The sequence below is a fragment of the Phoxinus phoxinus genome (assembly GCF_949152265.1).
Source record: "Phoxinus phoxinus genome assembly, chromosome: 23".
Lineage (NCBI taxonomy): Eukaryota > Metazoa > Chordata > Actinopteri > Cypriniformes > Leuciscidae > Phoxinus > Phoxinus phoxinus.
This window is the reverse complement of record NC_136898.1, coordinates 22004759-22029829: the sequence shown is the minus strand read 5'-3', so window position 1 is coordinate 22029829 and position 25071 is coordinate 22004759. Positions and strand designations below refer to the sequence as shown.

The window sequence follows — 25071 nt, the reverse complement described above, 5'->3', positions numbered from 1 at the left end:
CTTCATCAGATTAAAAACTTTAATTCTCTATAATTAGTGACGTTAAAAAGTCCGTAAACACTTTGATATACCAAAAATATTGGTCTATCCTTCTATTTAAACTGACTGAAACTTACACAGGATAAAGAAGATGGTGTATTGATTTATTTATTCCTCATATGTCTTAAGGCAGAGAGAGACTACACCATACGTGCAAGGCAGTTTTAGTGGAAGATATGGTAAAGAAAGGGTTAACAATGTGTAAATGACATGTTGAAGGGGGGAAAAACACGCCAGTGTTCGGCAGTGGAGCGGTTATTCGCTGCAGGTTCACTATCATTAAATTAGGACATGGATTGCGGCTCCGTGACCGCTTCGCTCGTGTGGAGAGTCTGACCGGGGAACTGCCTAAATGAGATAAAAGCCCTCGGTTCGCGCTGCTTTCTGTTTGTACCACACGAAGACATATCGGCTGCGCTACAATACCAGAGGCCACAGACAGACAGACAGCACGGGGTTCAGGTTCTCTAGCGCGAAATGGTCACGTCTATCCTGGGGCTTCTCGTCCTGCCAGTGTGTCTTCAGCTGTGTGGATTTGCGCGCGGTGAGTGTTTAGAACGCTGATGTAACAATGGTTGCCATGGGAAGATCATATAGAACAATACCGCGTTCTCACAACGTCAGTGGTTACAGTGTTTCCAATCTAATTCTCAGAGGGGATTTAAATGCCTTGTATTAAACTGGGCTTCTTGGTATCATTCGTGCTTTATCTCATGGGAAAAATGTGTTCGTGTGGTATTTCAGTGTAAAATGTGTTTGATTGAATGGCCATTGCTCGCTTATTTAAAATGCGTCTAAATGTATAGGCCCTTGCCAATGGTAGCTGTATAGCAATCCACCATACATTGCACATTATTGATGGTGTTATTTGTTTAAGTGATATGATTTCCCCTTTTCAAATATAATCATGCGCGTTTTGAACGCGTAGCTGAATATATCTGCGCCAACGCCTTCTAAGGTTTGAGCGTTTATCTATGCATAGTATTGGCCTTTTGTGTTAAAACATACATGTGTAGGATTTCCACTATTCGTTCAGAATGCTTGTTTGATATCTCAGTCCGCACGCTCGGTAAAGACGCGAGGCGTGTTTGGTTGCGGTAATTAAACAGGTGACTCGCGGTTGCAGCGCGTGTGGAAACGCGTTCGCCAGCCTGTATTCCAGCAGCGGTTTGCTTGGCCCGTTTATTAGCTTCGGCTTGGATCAAACTTTTAAGAGTTATGATATACTTGCTTTATGATTTATATACGCGATCTACACAATCCAAGCAATGCGTTATTGGACGCGCTCTTGCGCAATGATTGAGTGCAATGTAAGGGGGCCGTTTAAGACGCGTATTTGAGTTTAATTTTTTCTTAAATGAATGAATACCCCATGTAAACATTAGCATGAGAACCTTGAAGAATCGAACGATTCTGTTTCTTAATGGTTTTATGCTCGGTCATTTCTGATTAGCCTTCAACATAACTCATTTTATGTATGGTTAATCTTTTAATATTTTCATATAGGACTATTCAGTAAGTAAACTACATTGATTTCTCGTATAAAGCCGCCGCACTTTTAGGTTAATTTTGAGTCAAGTAACGTGAGTTAAAGTCCACATAAAATCAAAATGTCTTTATTTTGTGGCTTTTAGCATGAATATGTTTGGCTTACTGTTGTCTAGTGTGCTCCAAAACAATGACACATTTAACATTTAGAAGATATAAGCTTTCAAAACTTAGTCTCTCACTTCTGCCTATATAAATCAATGATTTTGATGACATCACTCTGCACTTCAGCTTCTCATCAGATTTTCTGTCCAATCAAATGCTCTCTCGAATCTGAAGCTCCGCCCCCTACAATATGAATAGATGCAGTTGAAATTGGTCATTTGTTCACACAATTACTATTTTCTACATAGTGAATGGCACACAGGGGATAGGGAACGATTCAGACAGTGTAAATATGCTTTCCATTGGGGCGAACGAAGTCTGGTTTCATGTTATTGTCACGGTAACCGCTGCAGCTCCGGTCTAAAGACATGATACACCGAGCGGATCATATGATCGAGTCGGTGCAGACTAGAAAATGTATCGACCAAATTGAATTCTGCACTGAATGTGGTGTTTTAAGCAATATGGAGAGGAGAAATGGTTTGAGATTGAGTCTCAACGGCTCTAACTGCATTGGCTATTTTATTTAAAGGGGAGGAGCTGTTTGATTTTTCCCGCCCTGTCTTCGTTTTTCAGTGGAAATTGTGTCAAAACATTGAATAATGCTACAACTTTCAAGGCACTTCAGTGGGACTTTTGATTCATAAGTGTTTGTAATTGACTAAAAAGAACAGACTCCTAAGATTTATTCAGGAATCAGACCTCACCAGCACTCTCATGGAGATGCATGATGGTTTTACATTTTGGGGCATTAGTTGGTAATTGGAATGAACTTGTTCAGTAATATTTGTATGATTTTGTACAATCTGCTAACTCACGCTAATGGTTAGGTTTATGTGTCGGGTTAGGGGTAAAACTTAATGCTTGCTCTCCTCCCCCACCAACCCCCCAGTTCTCATACAAATCGGATCATTCAAATGAATGTGAAATCGCCACTTTATTAAAATAGATTGACTAAAAATAACTTGTATGATTAATTTGTTTTTCGGGAATTTGCCTAACGGCGCTATTTTGTTTTTATTCACTAAAACGAATCATCTTATGATTTATTTATTTTTGAATCTCAGATTATGCGTGTCTTAATAGGTGACTCATTTTAGTGATGTTTTTGTAAATTTCAATATCTAAGCTTGAACTGAAAGCACAGCGAGGTTGGGGTGGCTGTGGCCTCGTGGGCTGGCAACTGAAAGGTTGTTGGTTTAAACCCCAGCCGTTTATCCATGACCTCCATGTCTCCATTGTGCCCTTGAGAAAGGTCGTTATAGCCTCATGTTACTCCATTAGGGCCTGACCTTGTGATGAGAGGTACTGTAGATCGTTTTGCATGAAAGCATCTGCTAAAGGACAGTTTAGAAGTAATCGGTGTCATTCTGCTGATGAGGAAAGATAAATGGGTTTCAAATCAAGGAAGTGCGACTTGATATTTCCCTCGTAAGGGCATGTGTAATGCTGATATAAGGTTTGGTTTTGAGATTGAAGGTCCAGCTGATCCAAAATAGTCCAGGAGTGCTTTAGATTAAGGCATTCTCAGCATCTGTCAGCGATGAAGCAAAGATATTCTGATGAATCAGAGCTTTCGTGTGGTAAATGTTGCACAGAAATGAAAGAATAAAGCTTCTGGGCCTTTGGCAAGCTCGGTCTTCACAGCTTAAAAGCGAATCTGAGACTCGCTGACATTTTCTTCAAGGAATGTGTGCAGAGTGTTAGTGCTGCATTTTGTAAACATCAAAATTATTTTTTAAATGCCAAATGGTTTGCGCAATGCACTCTAGTTGAATTAGTAGCTTTTTTTCTTATTTGGTAGATGCTTTGGTATAAACGCCATTCCTCTGTAAAGAGCTAAAATGTGTGTATTTAAGAATCTTCTCACACTTGTGCTTTTAATCTATACAAAATTATTAAAGCTATTAATGCGTGTCCTACATGTCTTTTGGTTACTGTTGTTCTATTGCGTTTAAAGCGTGTAGTAGTGTATATGCCGCGCAGTATCAGTGTTCCATCAGTAGTGTGCTAGCGTTCCGTTCGGAACACAGCCGTTGTCTGGACGCACACGTGCAGCTGTGAGAAGATTCTCAAATGCGGTCACGGTCTAGAACAGCAGTCCTGCATTTACACCGCCTGATAACGGTAATCTGAAACCTCAAGACTCATATTAAACCCTTTAGCTAGTTTAGAGACATCTACCATGCCGTTTTCTTTTAATTTTGAGTGTATTGATGATGGAGTGGTACAGATTTAACTAGCTTTGACGGTGTTCCTGACTGATCTTGGAGTGAATGGCTGGCGGGTCACATGAGCGGCTGTCTTTGGGTGATGTCACGTGTCATAAGTTGGTGCCCATGAAGTGACCGCATTGTTTGGTAGGACTGGCTGCACTGTCCCTCATTCAGAAGACATGCAGGTCATTATTAAGAGATTACTGTTATTTTACTGGTGGTTTTCTCATTCCAGATTTAATACACACTGTGATTGAAGACAATTAGTCTTGCCAAAAGCTGTTTCTACCCGGGTTCCAGTTAATGCACCTATACTGAGTTCTGTACTGTACACTTTTGATCCCGTTTAGTCCGATCTTCCACCGAGAGCATCATAACTCTGATCATGTACTCAGTCAGGTTTCTTTACAAGCAGTTGGGTCAGGTTAGCAGAGACCTTTCAAAATGTTTTGGTTGTCAATGGTTATGTTGGTCTGTTCACAGATTCAATACTGAGGACTTTCACACCACTAAGCGGCACCAAACAGGGTGCGTTTCCCAAAAGCATCGTTAGCCAACTATGGTCGCAAGTTTCATTAAACTCTATTGGTAACGACAGAACTTGCGACCATAATTGCCTTTGGGAAACGCACCCCAGAATTGTAAAAAGGGCCAATGTCCATCTCAGACTCAGCATTTGGCCAGATAAACTAGTAGAAGTAGTTGATGTCCAGTAGATGACGGTAGGTTTTCCAACAAAGCCATACCATCGAAACGTCTTATGGGTAGTCGGTGCCAATTGGCAATTATAGAAATGCTTTATGGCGTATGTATTTGTAATCATGAAAATGTAATTTGAGTTTAAAGCCAGCACAAAATAACGCTTTATATTTTTGATCAGGCCATGAGAAAGGGTATTGGCTCTTGCACGACACTAATGGCATGTATGGAAATGGTTGAAAGGCAGATATCTTGTGTGATGCACCAACATTTGCATGACAGGTCAGAGTTTTGTTTTTAACGATGATGTCATTACTCACATTTTATGGGTAATAGGCCAATGGAAATATGCAATATTGCAGTATTAATTTGGTGCACTATTTTTTTTTTAATTAATGTGCCTCGTAATCTTTAAGGCAGGGCTATGCAGCTTCAGGAATTTCTTCGCTGTGTTCTCGCTGTATTTTGCGCGCAGGTTTCTCTATACATTCTCTGCAGCTTCAGAATAGATATTTGACAACACTGTCGAAAAACTTGTTGGCGACTCTCAGATACCAGAGGCTAGTAGATCAACGACATCAAAGCAGACGGGACATTCTTTACAACGTCGTCTTCAGTCGGGTTCAAACAGCGTGAGGGAGCGCAATAATGACAATTTTAGCAGATTCTTTTATTGCCGTAAAGCAATTCGTTACATCGCGAGACCTGATATCACGCGATACTTCCTGACGTGCCGGCCGGCGGCCCGGTTGCAAGGGTGGCAAGTCCTGCCCTACATTTGTTGTTTTTCCAGTCTCAGTCGGATATACGCCACAATAGAGGAAAAAAAGATTATCACAACGTTTCATTCCAACTTTTGTTTTCCTGTGGCTCCAGTTAGTCACATGACATTTACAGCTCAGGTCATTGGCTCAAAACAATTTGGCTGCGGAACTAAGCGCGCTTAAGAAAAGAGGGCAAATCTCTCCGCGTACAAATCTGGGATGGGAGAAAAGTGACAAATCACAGAAAATATATTTTTATCAATATCACACACCTCTATGCAGGAAGGTTTTTTTTTTTTTTTTTTATGAAAATCTGGTCAATTCTGTACATTGAGTCGCTACAAGACGAGCTGAAGCCTCCCTCTTCCTCACAGGTTCCCGGACAGAATGTGAGCAGTCTCAGTTCCAGTGTGGGAACGGCCGGTGTATTCCCTCTGTGTGGCAGTGCGACGGAGACATGGACTGCTCCGACGGGAGCGACGAGACGTCCTGCGGTGAGTGTGTGTGTGTGTGTGTGTGTGACACCAGCTCCATGCACAACATCCGTCATTGTCCTGACACGTGTTTGTCTTGATGCGTGCCAGAATAACCACACCTACTAGTGTAACGCCAGCATGTGATTCCCCTGATGCACAGTTAAACTAGTCTTGATCTTGAGAGCTGATGTAACTCTCGGGTAATCTGTCATAATGTCTGCATAAAGCGATTGGCATGCAGTTGGACAACGCACGGCAGAATTAAAATATTGATGAGCTACAGTTGCTTGTTTGACTCTCATCCCTATATCTGCATACTAAGTGTGTTTTATGTGTAAAGATTGTTCCAGCAGGGTGATCTAACGCTCATCTGATAACTGGGTCATTGATGCGAGAGAAATAGCAGATGAGGGCCGGCACAGATATGATGAGCTGGAGTCTTTTTTTGGATCCAAGTGTTCTCATTTAGGCCTCTTCACCTTTTACTCGGGAGAATAGAATAATCCTCAGAATGAAAACATGCTTTGAAATATGAAATGAAATAGTATTTTACAACGGTGACAACAGCAGATTAAGCTTCAGAGAGAGGCAGCACTTATTTTGCTTCCCTTGAGGTCATTTTGACAGAATAAATACCAGCGTATCAGAAATCATTATAATATGATCATTTGACACTCAATTATTGTGTATTCTTATTGGTGTTAAAATGGTTTAGCTTAATTTTTTTATATTTTTTGTGATATTTGTTTAGTTCCCTTCAGAATTCTTTGAACAAAGTTAAAAAGAACAGCATTTATTTAAAATAGAATATTTTTTATGATTAAAATGACTTTAAATTGACCAAAAATAACAGTAATGCATTGTTACTGAATAAAAGTATTAATTTCTTTAAAAAAACAAAACATTTTGAATGGTAATCCATCATGGTTTCCACAAAAACATGACGCAGCACTTGTTTTCAACATTGATAGTAATAAATGTTTCTTGAGCATCAAATCATCATATTAGAATGATTTCTAAAGGATCATGTGACACTGAAGACTGATCATTTTACGCTTTTAATTTGTTCGATTTCTGATCCAAAAAAACTGCAGCCTTGGGGGAGTTCTTCCAAAAACATTTAATAAATCTTAATGATTAAAACCTTTTTATTCCAAACCAGTTGTGTATATATATGTATAAGTACATGACAGATTGTTTTAGGTTAATTGGTGGTTTGTTGTTGATACTGTGTGGGTAAAGTTGCACCACAAGCCTTGCATCTGGAAAACACGTGAACATCTAATGCAAGATGAATTTTCTCCAACTGGAGTAAAAAATAAATAAAGCTAAAAGCAAAGAGCGGGGCTTTTCCTCCATGTCATAAATCAGCAGCCGCCGCATGGTTGACTGTATCCCAGCAGTGGCAGTAAACACTCGGCCCCGTGTTGAGAATGTGTGTCCTGTCAGTTTGCTCAGCTCTATTCTGTGGGCCTTCTGCTCTTGTGCTGAGAGGAGACATGAAGAGACTGAATGTGTCCGAGGCGCGAGAGCGCTGCTCTTTACCTCATATCGGCGGATTCAAAGAGCCCCCGTCTTAAAGTGCCACTCTAGGGTTGAAGGGCTTTCTTTTCAATCAATATCCAGTGCTGAATTAAGCAAAACTGTGCAGGCTATGAGAACTCGGCAGAGGTTATTGCTTTTCCTTATAATAGACATGAGCAGAATTATGCCGTGGTCACACTAGACTTCTTTTTTAAAAGCGTAAATTAATTTATGGTGGGATCCAATCAGGAGCTTGGCCCACCCTGGCCTCACACAACATTACAACCAATCACAGCAGTTGTTGCGATATTCAGTTCAGCTCCAGATATTTTTCTTTTCCCTTTTGTTTTTTTGGCTGTCGCGATAATAACCTCACACGCTACCTTTTAGGTTAACTAATGTTCTGAATTACGTAGCGATATACAAAGCAACTATTAGTGTGATTTTATTACTACTACTCCCCCCCCCCCCCCCCCCAGATTATCACCTTGCCCACCATTAACAAATGGTTAACAAATCAATGAAAATGTGGCCTAAATGATTCCTGAAATGGTTCCACATTACATTATTTGCTTCATACGTGATCAAACTTTGCCAAAAGTCTCAAATTTCCACAGCATTTGTAAATCTTTGCTTGGATACCTAAGGGTCATTAGCAAGTATTTCAAGCACTCTTGAATTGACATTTTTGTGCATGGCTTGTTTTTCCCTCCCTTTTGAAGCTAATTCTGCTACGGTTGTGTTTTCCTGGCCGTTTCAGTGAGGAAGACTTGTGCCGAGGTGGACTTCGTCTGTCGCAGTGGACAGTGCGTTCCCAAGAGATGGCAGTGCGATGGTGAACCGGACTGTGAGGACGGCTCGGACGAGAGCATCGAAATGTGCCGTAAGTCAGATTCCAGCTTGAACACGACACACTGATTCACCTTCTGGGACTTCGTGTCTGCTGCATGAACCCTGTCTGGCCGGGTAACCTTGAAAGCTAGACCATACACTTTCCTGTTTATTTTTAACCTGAGTGTGAGCGTCTTATCTCGACTGTGAAGTATATTTTAGATACACCCCTGTGTGTTAGTTTAACATTTTCATGACGTCCATTACAAAAGCGCATGGATATCTTCTCAGCGCGTCCTTGTTCTGTCGCATAGAATGATGAGATTAGTCTGAAGTTCATGCGCTTATTACGACAGGCACTTAAAAAAAATGATGTATTGCTTTAATAACCTAGAGTAGCTATACAGGCGAGTGCAGGAGTATCGTGTACGTGCAGTTATGCGTGACTTCTCTATATCAAGTCTTGTTTGACCAGCTGTTGGAAAGTTAGTCAGCAGAAAATGGAAAGGGACCAACAATGTGTGCGTGTTCGTGAACTTGTGCACATGGGCGGCTATAAACTCACATGTGATGTTTTGAAGATCTCATGTTCAAGATGTTCAATGTTTCGGCTTTATAGTGTAAAATATCAAAGGTTTCATGGATTACGCAACAGCACCGTTCTTCCTTTTGATATTAAGTTTCCTTTTGTGTTTGAGCCGCCAACCGCTCTCAACCATTGGAGGGTTGCCAAAGGGATAAATGTTTCAACCTAATTGTTCACGTCAGTCTAAAGGTTGTTTCTATGTGAAGGTTGACACCCATATTACGTGTTGTTCAACAATGTTTGTTTATGTTAAGCTTGGCAAGCACTTAGAATAGATTATTTAGCAGTTTCACCAATTATGTGAAGGTGTCTTCTGTGGAGTGCAGCTGGTGAATGTTACCGTTCAGAAGGCGTTACTGGCCTAAGTATGGGTCACCTAATTGTAAAGTCGGATGTTTAGGGTGAATTGTCCTCTGGTCCTGACTGGCTTTTTCCTCCCAGACACGAGAACCTGCCGAGTGAACGAGTTCAGTTGTGGCGTCGGCTCCACGCAGTGCATTCCCGTCTTCTGGAAGTGTGACGGTGAGAAAGACTGCGACAACGGAGAGGACGAGATTAATTGTGGTGAGTCACTAGACACAACAACGCCTCTTACAATCGGTTTCAGTTGCCGGTTTGCTCGCCTCATCTCCTGCTGCTTTGCATGTAAAGCCAATAATTGGAAATGAGTCATCAAGAGCCAAAGTAAACTCTGAGGAATTAAGGAATTATCTCAATTGTTTCTTTTAAGCCCTGTTTGAATTAGGCTTGGATGTGCATTTGTGTTTTACAGACTGATTTGTAATGCAGTCCCAATCAAATACATCTGTGTGGTTGTCCTGAATAAAAGAGTAATAGAGTCGTCTTAAAGTAATTCTTTAAGGTCCCCCTGTTGACAATGTTATCCCTTAAAACAAATTTTTGATCACCAAAATTACATATTTAAAAGTTTTTTTCCTTTTTTTTTTTTTCATGCCTTAAAATAGCTTGAATGTAATACACCCTTGCCTTGTTTACTATAGCCAGTTCTATGAATATGCAAATGAGCCCCGCCTCCACTCACTCACACCAGCCTAGAGATCCACTCGTTGACGAACACACATTGATCTGATTGGTTACAAGGTACAGTAGTCAACATTTGAAGTGGTTCAAAGTTGTCCTAAAATGGGTATTGTTCAAAATTCATGTATACATTTGATGAAAGGTTTTGATCCACCTCAAGTGTTGACTACTGTAGTTTGTGACGTCAGAAACACGAGCAATTTCAAAACATGTCTTTGTCTTTTTTTTCACTGCAGTTTTAAGGAGAAAATACTCAGCAATGCTGTTGACTTATGAATTTGCACGTGGTTTGTCTTAAAGCATATTAAAAACACCACATATATATATATATATATATATATATAAACAACATTAAAAGCTTGATTTTCACCACAGGGGGACTTTAAACTCTGATCAGATTTGCAATGAGACAAACACCTGGAAGTCAGGGATTTCACTATAGTTGTAAACATTTCTCATAATTTTTCCAGGACCAAGTATGTCAAATATATATTGCCAATTAATATATTTATTTATTTTGTATTATTATTTATATATTTTTGTATTTATTTTGTTTATTTATTTGTTTATTCATTTTATTTCCATCCCATAATACTACTTTTGGGAAGTGCTCTTTGACCAGACCAGTGTTTTATTTTTATTTATTCTATATAGTATTTATTTAAAAAAATTGTAATTGTATTTTTTATATACAAGTCCCAGATATACTCACGGTGAAGTTCTTTTTCATTCTTCGCTTTGGGATAAAAAAGTTTGGAGTACGTGAGCAATAATCCACTGTTAGTGCGTGTGTATATGACATAGTATATGTGCGAGTGAATGTCTGCGACGGCACGCGATGACTGGTCAGAAAGCAACGTGTAGTCTGACATGTTTCTTGTCCACGACACGACAAGATTTTAGGATTCAAAATCGTGTAATCTGACACAGTGACTATCGTAGCCGACAAAAAAATAGTGTAATCTGAACCAGGCATAACATGCAGATAAAGATGTTTTGAAGACAATAAACATGATTGCAATGATATTTGATTTACCTGTGTTCTTCGAGTCATGTCAGGTATTTTTATAATAATAGATTATATTTATAATCTAATGCTAATCGATATAGACTTTAGCATTGTGCAGAATACCATAAAGTAATATATATTCTGTCTGATTTTCTTTTCTGAAGCCAAATAAGCTCATAGAAGATTATTTAAAACACTCGACTTGCACTATAAAGTAAGTTTGGAGCACACACATGGTTTTAATCTCATAAATTGTCGTGTATTGATGGTGTGCTAAGCTAACATGCTAGCTAGCTCTCTAGTTGCACCTGCCATCTAGCTGTTATTTTTTATGATTTTTTTCTAAATCGGAATGCTTACTGAAATATTTCTTTATTTAAGAAAGGCATTTGATACAGTTTCAAATGTGAAGTGAAGATTATGAAAGAAATTAGGGGGTGAAAAACCGTGAATAGCCAGTCGTTAGGCATTATAATGGAGACAAAGGAAAAGCATATTTATGGCCATAAGCAGGCTGAAGAGGTGTAAATGTGTGCAGGAGAGAGTGACACTGAATGGGGCTCGTTTGCACCACAAAACAACAGAGACAATAGACTGAATAGATGCTAATAGATGACAATAAACACAAGTTTGCATTTTAGAGTCAATTCAAAATAAAGTCATTTGAGATGATCTTGAAAAACATTTAACAAAATACAGAGTTTTAGACTTATCACCTTCAAATTTTAAATATAACATGGTCAGACATGTGTCTTTAGCTGGAGTGCATTTCTAGAGTGCTGACGGGCCAACTTCAATTTAATTTTCATGAAGATGTTTCATAAAAATAAATTTCTAATAACTTACACAACTTTGAAGCTATTCATAATTTTTTTTTTCATTATGACAATAATTCATTCTACATTTCCAATAAAGTGCCAGGTGTCAGCTTTCAAATGAGAACATACTTGTGCTTTTAGGACAAAGCGTCAATGAACTGAATCTGTTTTCGGTTGAGAATGCAATTTCTGGGGATTTTTCAAAAGTGGCGCTGAAGGCTAACAGGTTAAAGTATTAAACATGAGAAAAGCATGTCAGTGTCTTTTAAAATAGAATTACAACCTCATTTTCTGCTATAAAGCAGCTCTCCAGTGTGTTCATGATTTTACTTGTGAACGTCTGACATCTAGGAACTGAACAGAAAAAATGAACCAGAGAAGTATTAGTTTTAGTTAACAACACTGATGCAAACAGTAAGACAAGTCGACAGTTGAGGGAAATTTAGCACTATTAAATGTTCAGTTCACCCAAAAGGACTTTCGTTCATCTTTTTTGATTAAATCTGAGAGCTCTCACACTCCTCCATAGGCTTCTATTGTAATTGAAACTTGCCGGCCCAGAAAGTTAGTAAAGACAATGTTTAAAATAGTCCGTGAGTAATTACTGAGAGAATTTTAATTTTTGGGTGAACTAACCCTTTAAAGCTATATTTTCTAGAAAATGTCACATCTCCATGAAATTATTTGCCATTATTAGCATCCACAAGACTATTCTGAAACCCTGAAACATGTCGAGCCCTGTTGACATCTGCATCACACACGTTCTCCTGTGGTGTTATTAGGTAACATTACTTGCGCCCCTCTGGAGTTCACCTGTGCCAGTGGCCGCTGCGTGTCTCATAATTTCGTCTGTAACGGTGACGACGACTGCGGGGATGGCAGCGACGAGCAGAACTGCGCTCCGGCCTCCTGCGGCCCCAGTGAAGTGCCCTGCGGGAACAACACCTGCATTCCCCGGAGCTGGCTGTGCGACGACGACGTGGACTGCCAGGACCAATCGGACGAGTCGCCGGAGCGCTGCGGTCGGCACCCGACGCCGCCGGCGAAGTGTTCGTCCAGTGAGATGCAGTGCGGCTCGGGGGAGTGCATTCACAGAAAGTGGCGCTGCGACGGGGACCCGGACTGCAAGGATGGCAGCGACGAGAAAAACTGCTGTGAGTTCTTTGTTGGGCTTGTTTTGTTTTGGAAAGTGTGGCTGGAGTTTATGGCGTGTTCCTGTTCTTGACCTTTTGTTTTCTGCATGTTCTAGCCTTAACTAACAGGTCTGTGTTTGTCCGTGTCACTTGCAGCGGCCCGTACATGCAGGCCCGACCAGTTTAAGTGCGACGACGGCACCTGCATCCACGGCAGCCGCCAGTGTAACGGCCTCCGAGATTGTGCGGACGGCACAGATGAAGGCAACTGCAAAAACTGTGAGTCCGTTGAACTGAAAAACATTTCCTCAGTAAAGCTAATATTAGCATTAACAGCCCAGTAATATGAAAGATTATGATATTGACTGAATATTGAAGTAGACAGTTTTATATAATGGCAGTGTTTTTATAATTTATCCACCAGCATAACACAAATGGACCAAATATTGAATTAGTATTCGCCATATTACCAAATGACAAAGTCCAAGTATCCATTTATTTGAACTAAGCCTATTTTGCCATCTTATCTATGCATGAATATTACTATTATTATTTGCGTTTATTAACAGAATGTCTATCTTGTATTGTGTACAACCCACCAACTGCTTCTCTACAGTATCATTTGACATGTTTTGACTGGTTCACATCCTATGTTTTTGTGCTTGATTTATGTCAAGGAGTGAAACTGATGTTCTCTTGTCTGTCTGCTCAGTAACTCAATGTAGCGGCCCTGACCAGTTCAAGTGTCGGAGTGGAGAGTGCATTGAGATGAGTAAAGTGTGTAATAAGGTCCGTGACTGTCCTGACTGGAGCGATGAACCCATCAAAGAGTGCAGTACGTACAAGTGTTTTGCTGTTCTTCTCTTTACTAAAGACCATTTGGCTCTCTGACATCGCTGTTTTCTATACATCTAAAAATATCAGAGAAGGTCTGTCACTAGTGCACACAAAGCTTTGAATTGAATATCTTGTGGGCGTCTCAGAAATAATTAAATGCAGTTTATTCTTAGAAGTGTGTAATTTCTGTGCTTGTCACCTTAACTCAATTACATAATTACATATACAGCAAATAACAAACTCTAAAAAAACTAATAATTTCCAACATTATAATAAACAATAATTTATGAATTCTAACATTTGTGACTAGTATAGATACAAAAAGCTTAGTTTTAATTCTTAACTGAATTTCTTCATCAATTCTGTTAAGTAACACTGTTTTTTTTTGTATCCATGTATTTATAGCAAACTCTACACTGCAAAGACAATCGCAATTAAAGGGTTAGTTCACCCAAAAATGATAAATCTGTGATTAATTACTCCCTCATGTCAATGAGAACTTCTTGCTGAAGCTCAAACGTGATGCGTAACACAAGAATGAACCTCATTGGTTCTCGCACGTCAAGCGAACATGCTTGAGATTAGTTTATCACAACTGATGTGTGAGTTGAATGTTTATATGTAAATAAAAGCCTAAATTAAATCTGTTCATCATATAGAGATCGAGTCTCTTCAGAAAATTTGGACAAAACCGGTCAATTCCTATGGATTAGTTTTACGATCTCTTTATGAACTTTTTGAAGCGTCAAAGTGGCAGTTGCGTAGCTGTCAATGGAGGGACAGAAAGCTCTCAGATTTCATCAAAAAGATCTTATGGGTTTGGATCGACATGAGGGTGAGTAATTCAGAATTTGACAAATTTCATTTTTGTGTGAACTATCCTTTTAAAGGGATAGTTCACTTTAAAAATTTAATTCTGTCATATACTCATCCTCAAGTTGTTTCAAACCTCTATAAATTTCTTTCTTCTGCTGAACACAGGAAGATATTTTGAAAAATTTCAGAAACCAAACCGTTAACTGGTCCCACTGACTTCCATAGTATTTTTTCTTCCTACTATGGAAGTCAGTGGGACCAGTTAACTGTTTGGTTACTGACATTCTTCAAAAAATCTTCCTTTGTGTTCAGCAGAAGAAAGAAATTCATACAGGTTTTGAAACGACTTGAGGGTGAGTATATGATGACAGTTTAAATTTTAAAGTGAACTATCCCTTTAAGAACACCAATCGTTATTCAGTTTGAGACTATTAAAGTGACCTCAGCAAACATTCTTGTAAAATGTCAATGGGAGTTTGTTTAACTTTGATCTTAGAACGGTTTACTCCACTGTTTCTGTTGTGTGTGGTGTGCTGACTTGGTGAAATACAGACTGAAGCATTATGGGTGCATCAGGAGGGAGACGCTGCAGTATAATTAGTTCACACAGCAACAGGAGTCTGTTAGACGGCATTGTTGAGTCTAAAAGTTAGCTTGAGAAAATCGTTTCAAGCTGTATGTTTTGACCTAATGCTTAAACTGTTGCAGATGTTTGGGGTGTGAATGGACCGTGGGCACGGATAAAATGGATGCCAAACAGGAATCCTTGATGTGTCTGTTGCAGGATCAGTTTAGTTCTGAACAACAGTGACTTAACAGTCGTCGCTAAAACACCTAGAAATGAATCACAATGTGAATCTAGTCAAAATAATCCAGATCTCTGTGCTTAAAGGGATAGTTCACCGAAAATTAGATTTGTGGTCATCAAAATTGTTATAAACATTCTTCAAAATATATTTTTGGGTGAACTAACCCTTTAAAAGTGGAATCAGATTTTTATTTTGATACATTTTCAACTTTTGATGCACATTCTGTGTGAATTAAATTGGGAAAAGGCCTTTAAAGAAGTGAGCAGAACTTCAGTTATTGTATCTTAAGATACAAGACCTTAAGACCTGATATTGTCTTGTTGTATATCACTTACTACGTCAGGGTCTATTGCATTCATTGGTCCAAAAACTTTTTTTTTCTTCACACCATACATGACAATTCTTGAGGGAATTGTTTCTGTTAGCCTCTTTTTTGGGGGGTGTTATAGGATACCATGCACACAAATGCAAAGTTTGAGGACAGGTTTTTTTTTTTTTTTTCATATAGAACATGCACAGCTTATGTTGTAATCCACAACTAGTTGACATGGGCTCAAAACATCATTCATCAAAGCTATAAAACACTGAGTGTTATGGCACATTTGTCCAGCATGGAGTCAATATAGAGTAGCTAGTGCCATGTTTTCAAACCTGATTCAAGGACATAGTTTCACCTTGGGGACATTCATCATGTGGAACCCCTCTGGATTATTGATCCCTGCAAATGTCAGCATGTTGCATCCATGCGTCTCCTGTGAATGTGCCGCATTGATATTCCAAGTGTGTAACGCAGCAATCCACATTTTGTCTCAGATATGAACGAATGCCTGCTCAATAACGGAGGCTGCTCGCACATCTGCCGCGACCTGACGATTGGCTACGAGTGCGACTGCACGCCAGGACTCCAGCTCATCGATCGCAAGACCTGCGGTGGTATGAATAGACACACGCACTGTTCAAATGTAGTCCAAAATTAATTTAGTATTGATTATCATGGCTCCTAAAAAAATGGATCTTTGTGATACTGCTCCTCAACAGGAACTGAGACTATGATTGTTTCTCCACAGATGTCAATGAGTGCCTCAACCCTGGTATATGTAGTCAAATTTGTATAAATCTTAAAGGAGGTTACAAATGTGAGTGTCACAATGGCTATCAGATGGACCCCAGCACCGGAGTGTGCAAGGCTGTAGGTAAGCGCTCGCCAAGTTCTGTACTTCCTTTCAGGTTTTGTAGCTTGGCTGAATTCAAAAAATGGTGATTTGTTTAAAACATTGGGTTCCACATTCAAACAAGTAAGGAATAATTGATGACAGACTATTGAGTTATTGAAAAGTTTATGCACACCAATGGTGGCAGTGGAATTTATTTTCATTAATTCCAACGTACTCAGATCGTACACAACGATCAGGTACTGTAACAGTGGTACAGTATTGCTTTGAAACCGGCCAAGCCAGAGTATTGTGTATGGCACAGTACAAAATTACCCAGCCAGTATTATCATTATTTATATACACACAATAACAATATGCAAGCTTTGTTTCTGAATTCCCAAAGTAAAGATAAGGTGTCAATTTAATAATTTTTTTTAACTTTTACCTCCTCAAAAACACCTCTGTTCACAGCGATCTGTTTCGGTGCAGGTCTCTTTAAATGATGCTGTTAAAGGGGTCATCGGATGTAAAATTCGCTTTTACATGGTTTTCATATGTCTTTGCTGTGTGTGGAGACAACCACCCTACAATGAAAAGTAAATTCACTTTTTTTTCTTTTTTTTATCCTCAAAAAGCCTAAACACTCCCAATAATCAAGCCGTTTGGATTTTCTGAGCAATATAATGTCATATTGCTCATGCTCCGCCCACGACCACTGACGGACTGTCCCATATTAGCATATTTCCACCCTCAGCCATTTGTATACTGTCTGCCGATGCAGTCTTGTGTTGACACAACCCACAGAGAGGGGTGGGGTGAGCAGTTACTCATTATCATTTAAAGAGACATGCACCGAAACGGGTCGCTGTGAACAGAGGTGTTTTTGAGGAGGTAAAAGGGGTGTTGTTTTCCATAACCATTGAGGAATTTTAACCAAAGTATGTTACAAAGTTTACATGAAGACCCTAAAGAATCATACCAACTTGTAGAAAATGGGCATCCGATGACCCCCAAGCGTCCAATATGTACCGGTAAACAATATGATATACACAGTTTCAAAGAAACTCCTGCATAATCTTTTTTTTTTTTTTTTAAACACTCATGACGTCACTACTTGTGCCTCAGAAATATTGACTCCTGTCTGGTGTTTGACATTTGCATAAAGATGTGCATTTCTGAACTTGTCGATGCTCTTGGAAGCTCTCAATAGATCCACTGTCAATCCCACAAGCCATATTGCTTGGTTCCCATTGGAATTAATAATACATAAAAAACACTCTTATCCAAGGTAAATGCACCACTAATAGTTTGAAAGCGTCAAACTGAGTGCTTGTTTTAAGATAATACAATTTTTAAAGAATTTAATACTAATTTAATTACAAAACGAAGGTATATAGTCTGTGCACGTGTGTGGATGGATGGAAGCACAACAGACTGAAGAGTGCAGATGGACGATAGTTTAGGGTGGCTCAAATGGCACAATGAACACCGCAACGTGGAACTGTTTTAACAGGATTTCTCCGTCTTTCTAAAGACCTAATTTAAGACCTACTGATATTTCTATGTGACCTTAAATTTGGGAAAGGTGAATTAAAGATATTTTAATACTTTCTACTGAAGGGTGCAGACACCCTGATAACTTTGAACTCCTGCATTTATTGCATTTGCAGGTAAATGTACTCCTCTTTTTGCATTTGCAGGTAAAGAGCCCTGTCTGATTTTCACCAATCGAAGAGACATCCGCAAACTAGGCCTGGAGCGCCGTGAATATACCCAGATTGTGGAGCAGCTGCGGAACACAGTTGCCCTTGATGCCGACTTCGTTCAGCAGACGATATTCTGGGCTGACCTGGGGCAGAAGGCAATTTTTAGGTAACCGCTGGCTCTCTGTTGCCTCTTTCTCACTTTAAAGTCATGTAGTAACTACTATACGAATAGATATTCATGCATAAATGTTAGAAATGTGTTTGTTCTCTTACTACTTCGATACTTGGATGGCTTACAAACCCATATTTGCCTGGTGATTTGGTGCTTCCCCCCACAGCACAGTATTGGATAAGCAGGAAGCGAGTCATACGAAGGTGATTGACAATGTTCAGATTCCTGTTGGAATTGCAGTGGATTGGATTTACAAAAACATCTACTGGTCAGACCTGGGCAGTAAGAGTATTGCTGTTGCCAACTATAATGGGACGAAGAGAAAGGTGCTCTTTAACAGCGGCCTTAAAGAACCAGCCTCTATTGCGGTGGATCCTCTTTCAGGGTAAATTGATTGGAATGAATATTATCAAAAAATGTCCACTGCTCTCTAAAAGTTTTCAAATTTGCTCAGTTTAAACCTTTTAAAAGTGATCATCTGTTTTGAACTAGTATAAATGTCAAATAATTGCATACTTGTCCTTCAATTACAGATTCCTGTATTGGTCAGACTGGGGCGAGCCAGCTAAGATTGAGAAGTCTGGTATGAACGGGATTGACAGACAGGTCCTAGTTGATACAGACATTCAGTGGCCCAATGGAATCACTCTTGGTGTGTGAAGTTTTTTGAGCTTTCACCTACTTAATTTTTTAAACCAACTACAATAGTTGAACCAGTAAGGCAGGAGCAGCCAAACCTGCTCTTTGAAGGCTACCTGAAGACTTCAGCTCCAACCCTGCTCCAACACACCGACCTGTTATTTTCTAGCAATCCTGAACACCTTGATTAGCTGATTCATGTGTGTTTGATAAGGGCTGGAGCTGAACTCTGCAGGATTCTAGCTCTATAAGAGCAAAGTTGGCTTCCAGGGTATTCTGCTTTCCCAGAAACTATTGGTATTTGCCGGTTTAGGGCAGGGGTGTCAAACTTGGCTTTTCAAAGGGCCAGAGTCCTGCAGTTTTTAGTTTGCTCCAACACACCAGCCTATAGTTCTCTAGCAAATTTCAGGGTTGAAACTAAACTCTGTAGGACTGTGGCCCGCCAGGAGTAAAGACATCTATGGGTTAGGGGTTTGTGGAAGCATTTGGACTTCAGTTTGGACATTTTCTGCCAAACTAGAGGACCACAGTTCTGCAGAGTTTAGCTTCAACTTTAATTAAACACAACTGATCCAGCTAATAACGTGCTTCAGGATTACTTGAAAACTACAGTTCTTTTTATGGAGGAAGATTGGAACTAAACACTACAGGACGGTGGCCCTCCAGGAGCAGAGTTTGGCACCTCTGGTAAATCTCAGTGTGGGGCCACAGTCCTGCAGACTTTAGATGTGACCCTGCTCCAACATACCTGCCTTTCACGTGCCAGAATTAGATTTCAAGTAATTCTGAAGGCCTTGCCCAGCTGGTTCAGGTGTTTAATTAGGGTTGGAGCAAAACTCTGAAGGGCTCTAGTTGATTGGGGGTTGGGCTCTTTTGACTTGTATTGTTTGACCAACTAGCAACCAGACAGAATCATGAATTATCCCCTGCCTCTTGTCTTGTAGATTTGATCAAGGGAAGACTCTACTGGGTGGATTCCAAGCTACACATGCTCTGTAGTGTAGACTTGAATGGAGACAACCGTCGGCGGGTTCTGCAGTCGCCAGAGTACCTGGCCCACCCTTTTGCCCTTACTGTTTTTGAGGTACACCAACTAGATCATTACAACTGACAACTAATGCCGGGTTCATCCTAAATTCTTGTCGTAGACATGTTGCTTCCCGACCAATCATCACTTGCCATCTTTAACGATGTGCGTGATCAAGAAGGCGGAACTAGCGACTGACTTCACAAGAGCGTAAACAAGGGTTGGACTGGTTGCTGAAGAGCCTTCCCTAACGTTCACCAGAATTTCTTGTTTGACTGTCGTGGTCGTCCCTCGAGGAAACATCATAAAGGCAGGAGTATTGTTGCCATTACTGTAGCTCTATGAACCATTCTTCCATTGCATAATTCCACCTAGCAGAAGCAATACCATTCTCACTTTTTTTTTTGTGCCATGTTTGAAAGCTGTCTGACCAATAGGAGCACAAAAGATCCTCCGTAAAGTCTCAGATGTGAAGGAACCTGTTGTGGACGACCGGAAATAAAAGAAACATGGTAGTCTTTCTGTTGTGATGTCGTGAAGCGCCGCAGATGCAGCAGAGTTGTTGTTCACTATACGAGATAAAAACGATAAATTCTTGAGTCCCGATGCCCTTTGTCTTTTATGAATCACCCTGACACCCTACGTCAAACGGATCATGCCAAAATTTGTCTGATATCATGTAGTCTGAACCCGGCATAAAATGGATCAATAGAAGTATCAAATTGTGCAGTCTGTGAGCATTTGTTGATTTGATTTAACAAACCAAGTTTTTCTCTCTTATCCCCACTTTTTTTTTTCCATCGCAGGATCGAGTTTTCTGGACAGACGGTGAGAATGAGGCCATTTACGGCGCAAACAAGTTCACAGGATCTGATGTAACTGTGCTGGCCAGCAACCTCAATGAACCACAGGACATCATTGTGTACCATGAGCTAATTCAGCTGTCTGGTGTGTCCTGAATTTATCTATTTTTCTTTAATGTTTTGCTGATTCGGTGACTCATAAACGTCTCCATTGTTTGGAAAGAACAGAAGCCTTGAAGTCTTTGAGCTCTGATTTGATCTAGAAGAGTCTGGGGAGATGTTGGTAGTAACCAGGTTTTGTGGTCTTCTCCAAACAGGGACCAACTGGTGTAACGAGAAGATGGAGAATGGAGGCTGTTCCTTCATGTGTCTGCCAGCTCCACAAATTAACAAACATTCCCCTAAATATACCTGTGTGTGTCCGCAAGGCCAAACACTCTCCTCGGATGGCCTGCGCTGCAGACCAGGCACGTAACTTTCATTTCGTAACAAGTCAGTGTATTGCTGATCAAGCATTTGCATTCGGTTACATTTTTGAATGTGTACCATCCATATTTTTGTCATTTATGATCCTTATTTGGTGGTCATCTTTGGCCCATTCTGACTGCAGTGCTAAAAACAATTGCAAGTTACCATAAAGCTAAGAATTAGCCGTTTTATTGCTATGGCTCTGTAATGCTCTCTTATGACAGAGGCAAATACTGCCGCCCCTCAAGAGGGAGGGAGGCTGACCCCTCACCCCACTCACCCTAAAGGTAAAGCGGTTACTAGGAGAACTGCACATGCATGGAGATCAATGCCTTTGATTTGCTTCCTGTAATAATGATCGTTGGCTTCATAATTGAAGTCACTAGAAGTGGCACGTTAACATTTCCTTCAAGCTTGCTTTGAGGTGGACTGATTGGTGTGATGACTGACCTGTCAATAAAAGCTCTACTTTGTGATTTTGGGAACTTTATCTAATGCTAGTCCCTCCTAACATAACCACAGATTGATGTGGGATATTCAAATACTTGTAAGTTTTCTTGAGTTTCTACTGGTCGTAACTAAGGTCTACTGATTTTTTCCCCCCCATTAAACTCTAGATCAACAAATGCCAAACTGAAAGTTTACAGATAGTTTTACATTTAGCCTATCTACCTTATTTTGCTGTGTGAAACTTCCTTTTTTATTTTCTGTGAATGTGCAAGACTTTCACATCATTAGCCGCTAAAATTAAAGAACTAGAAGAATAACAAAGTACAGTTAATGGTAAAACTATTTGCGCTACAAAATACAATTGACAATGCATTACAATAATATAAGAAATACCAGTTTGCAATATCAAGGAAGTGGGTGACACCAGAGCCAGACACTGTTATGGCTGCACTGTTAAAAATAAGGTGGACAACATTGACTGGTTGGATCATTTGAAGCATGCACTTTGAAGAACATGCTTGTGAAAAAGGTTAATATATAAGTCATATGGAAAAGGAGCCTCCAGTTATTATACTTGTAATCATTTTTTTTACAGCATCTGCAATATCAAAGGTTGCCTCTGAACCTGTTCATACTGGTAAGGCTAGTTGCCTCCGAACTTCTTGAATCTTAATCCGAAAATAAAACTGTAGCCATAGTCTTTAACACTGCATTTAGAATAGAAAATCCTAACCTTTAACCCCCACCCCCGCCTCTCATTCATCCATTGTTGAAGCTTGTTTATTTGCCCTCAAATCCAATATTAATTTATGCCATTTCCATTTATGTTGCTTTGTGGATTCTTGATATCATTGGTTTCATAGTCTTTAGATTTGACATTTTCAACTTCTTTTGTTTTATAGAAGGAAACATAAGTACCTCCATACATGAAGTAAATTCATCGGCCAAAGGATCCGCTGCTGCCTGGGCTATTCTACCTGTGTGTAAGTGCATTGTTTTCTGCTCCTGTAATAAGCTGTATGCAATTGTAATATTTATGATTTTATACATCTGTGTTTGTTTGTGAATTCAAATATTAGCTTTGAAGTCATCTACTGTATGTGTTAATGTTCCTAAAAGTTGACTAATCTTTAGTAGATTAATCCTTTTTGAAAGCCATACTTCCTCTTACAGGGAAAGTGGACCAAAAGTTTTACACTAGCAAGTAGCAAATCATGATTCATGGCTATGACGCAACTACAGCCATTTAGTTTGTAATAAAGTCTATGAGCCGTTTAATATTGAAACAAAGTTTGGGCATATGTCACAGGAAAGAGAACTACATTTTGTCAGGATAGTTTTGAAGTTTTAACACGTTTCTTCTCTTAATATTACACATTGGCTAGCACATTTTCACTGTTCTTACAGATTAATTGTTAAAGTCATTGTTCTTTGCCTACAGTGTTATTGGCCATGGCTGCTGCCGGTGGTTACTTAATGTGGCGCAACTGGCAGATCAAAAATAAGAAGAGCATGAACTTCGATAATCCAGTATATCTCAAGACCACAGAGGAAGACCTCAATATCGACATCACGAGACACAGTGCTTCTGTAGGCCACACATATCCTGCTGTGAGTAATGCCTAATCATTATCTGCGGTTTGACATTAATGAAGCTATGGATTTGTCTTCTACCTCATTGTTACAAGCACATGTTTCTCTGCTATGCCACAATGCCAAAAATGGAAACGGTAGCGATTAGTTCTGTGGCCCTTTTTTACGCCTGGTATTAAGATGGTTGATCACAAGGAGACGCATATCCTTTTACACCTGGTGTTTTAATCGGTCTCTCTTGTCCACTTTCAACCACTTCTGTCTTGATTTCTTCAAGGGGAGGGTCTATGGGCGGGTAAACGTATGGGCTTTTTCAGATCTTTCGATCTAATGGACGAAAAAAGCTTGCGCAATTTACATATGAACGCTACTGGAGATGATGGAAAAACATACGGAAAGCACCAGATTTCATTTCTGCTCTGACAGTCACAAGACCAGCTGAACGCTGTGTGTGAGTGTGTGTTAGAAATCAGGAATGGTGAGAGAACATTGTGCTTGGTATGTTTTTCAAACTTGGGTCTTCAGCCGACAGTTTATATCGTGTCTGGCTAGCCGCTTCCCATAATATTTACGCGTTAGTTCAGTAGGCGGAGAGAAGGCGGTCTTTTGTGGCTGTTCGACCACATGAGCGTTCACACTACGAAAGCAATCCGGTCTGATGCGTTTACGACTACCTCTGGAAGTGGGCAAAATCAAAAGATCAAAACGTTTTAGGCGCTTATAGAGTTTACTCCTGTATTTAGCGTCGTCCACTTGTGATCCGATCCACCAAAACACATCTTAATACCAGGTGTAAACAGGGCCTGTGGTTATGCGTTTGTGGGATATGGCTCCTTTTATATTTAATGCCAGAAATCGGTTTAATTTTTCTAAAAGCTTCATGTTTTCCTAACAAGCTATAATGCATCTAGAACTTCATCCCCCTAATTTTCTTGTCCATTTCCTGCAGATTTCAGTGGTAAACACAGAAGATGACTTGTCATAACCCCAAACCCCTACAATGCTCCAGTTTATTTACCAGCCACTTGGCACCAATGGCAACTGCTGCCGTTTCAACGGTTTCACAACCACCTGCCTTCTGAAGTGCATTTCCAAGTTTTTTTTTTCACCCAATAAGAGGATGTCATGTGTGGTGCCAGAAAGTATTTGCATCCTGCTCAAGCTTGTGTGTTCAAAGCATCAAGGTATTCCGAGGGTTTGGGGTTTTACCTTCACTCACACCATAGCGTTCCCAAAATGATTCAACAGCCTTACTTTCCTACTTGCAAGGATGACGGCATAGCTGGAGAACCAGAATCAAGAATAGATGGCCAGTAGTGTGTGTGTGTGTGGATGCCTGAAATATTTAAATGAAAATGCATATTTTAGATGGCCATGTCTTTAAGATGTAAGTTTCTTTCTTTCTGTTTTCCAAATGAACATTATTTCCCAGAGACGCATTATTATGAAGCTTCTTGTGTCTTTCTGGGTTAAAAAAGCTTATAGGGAGAAGTGCTGTTACAACATTTGTAAAACATTGTATATATCCCTCTCTGGAAAACATCATCAGGATTCTTCAAGCACTTTGATCAAATGTTCCTCTGTAAATAAGATTGTATACATTTGACTGAGACAATTTTGCTATGGTTGGGCACTGTACTGGGGTAGAGGAAAATGTATTTAAAAAAATGAAGTTTGTTAAACTATTTTGTATGTTTGTGTGCTGTTCCTGTGACCTTTTATAGCAGTGTACAGGGGAACAAAATGCTCTGTATTGTGAAAAGGAAACATTTGCAAACGTAAAATAAAATGAAAGTTTAAAGCAAGTT

The 25071-nt window shown here is 39.8% G+C and overlaps 1 protein-coding gene across 6 annotated transcripts; it reads left to right on the top strand.

The window, feature by feature from the left end:
• The first annotated feature begins 175 nt into the window (after window positions 1-175).
• Window positions 176-25071, top strand: vldlr (very low density lipoprotein receptor). 6 transcript variants are annotated; one of them, XM_079600021.1, is made up of 20 exons: window positions 191-583; window positions 5746-5865; window positions 8132-8254; window positions 9230-9352; window positions 12439-12810; window positions 12946-13068; window positions 13502-13624; window positions 16065-16184; window positions 16319-16444; window positions 18106-18277; window positions 18450-18668; window positions 18817-18935; window positions 19867-20006; window positions 20756-20897; window positions 21070-21219; window positions 21445-21507; window positions 22266-22307; window positions 22573-22653; window positions 23112-23281; window positions 24213-25066. In XM_079600021.1, exons 1-20 carry the CDS (start codon window positions 517-519, stop codon window positions 24246-24248), a joined length of 2631 nt encoding a protein of 876 aa, XP_079456147.1. In that variant the 5' UTR covers window positions 191-516; the 3' UTR covers window positions 24249-25066. The 6 variants fall into 6 exon arrangements, with proteins under 6 accessions (XP_079456151.1, XP_079456147.1, XP_079456149.1 ...); XM_079600020.1 differs by having other exon boundaries at window positions 255-583; window positions 18103-18277; XM_079600023.1 differs by lacking the exon at window positions 22266-22307.

Excerpts from the sequence above, each read along its gene's own strand:
- vldlr (XM_079600020.1), top strand. The coding sequence starts at position 517 with ATGGTCACGTCTATCCTGGGGCTTCTCGTCCTGCCAGTGTGTCTTCAG. Across the intron at positions 584-5,745 it reads GCTGTGTGGATTTGCGCGCG|GTTCCCGGACAGAATGTGAG; the intron begins GTGAGTGTTTAG and ends TCTTCCTCACAG. Across the intron at positions 9,353-12,438 it reads AGAGGACGAGATTAATTGTG|GTAACATTACTTGCGCCCCT; the intron begins GTGAGTCACTAG and ends TGGTGTTATTAG.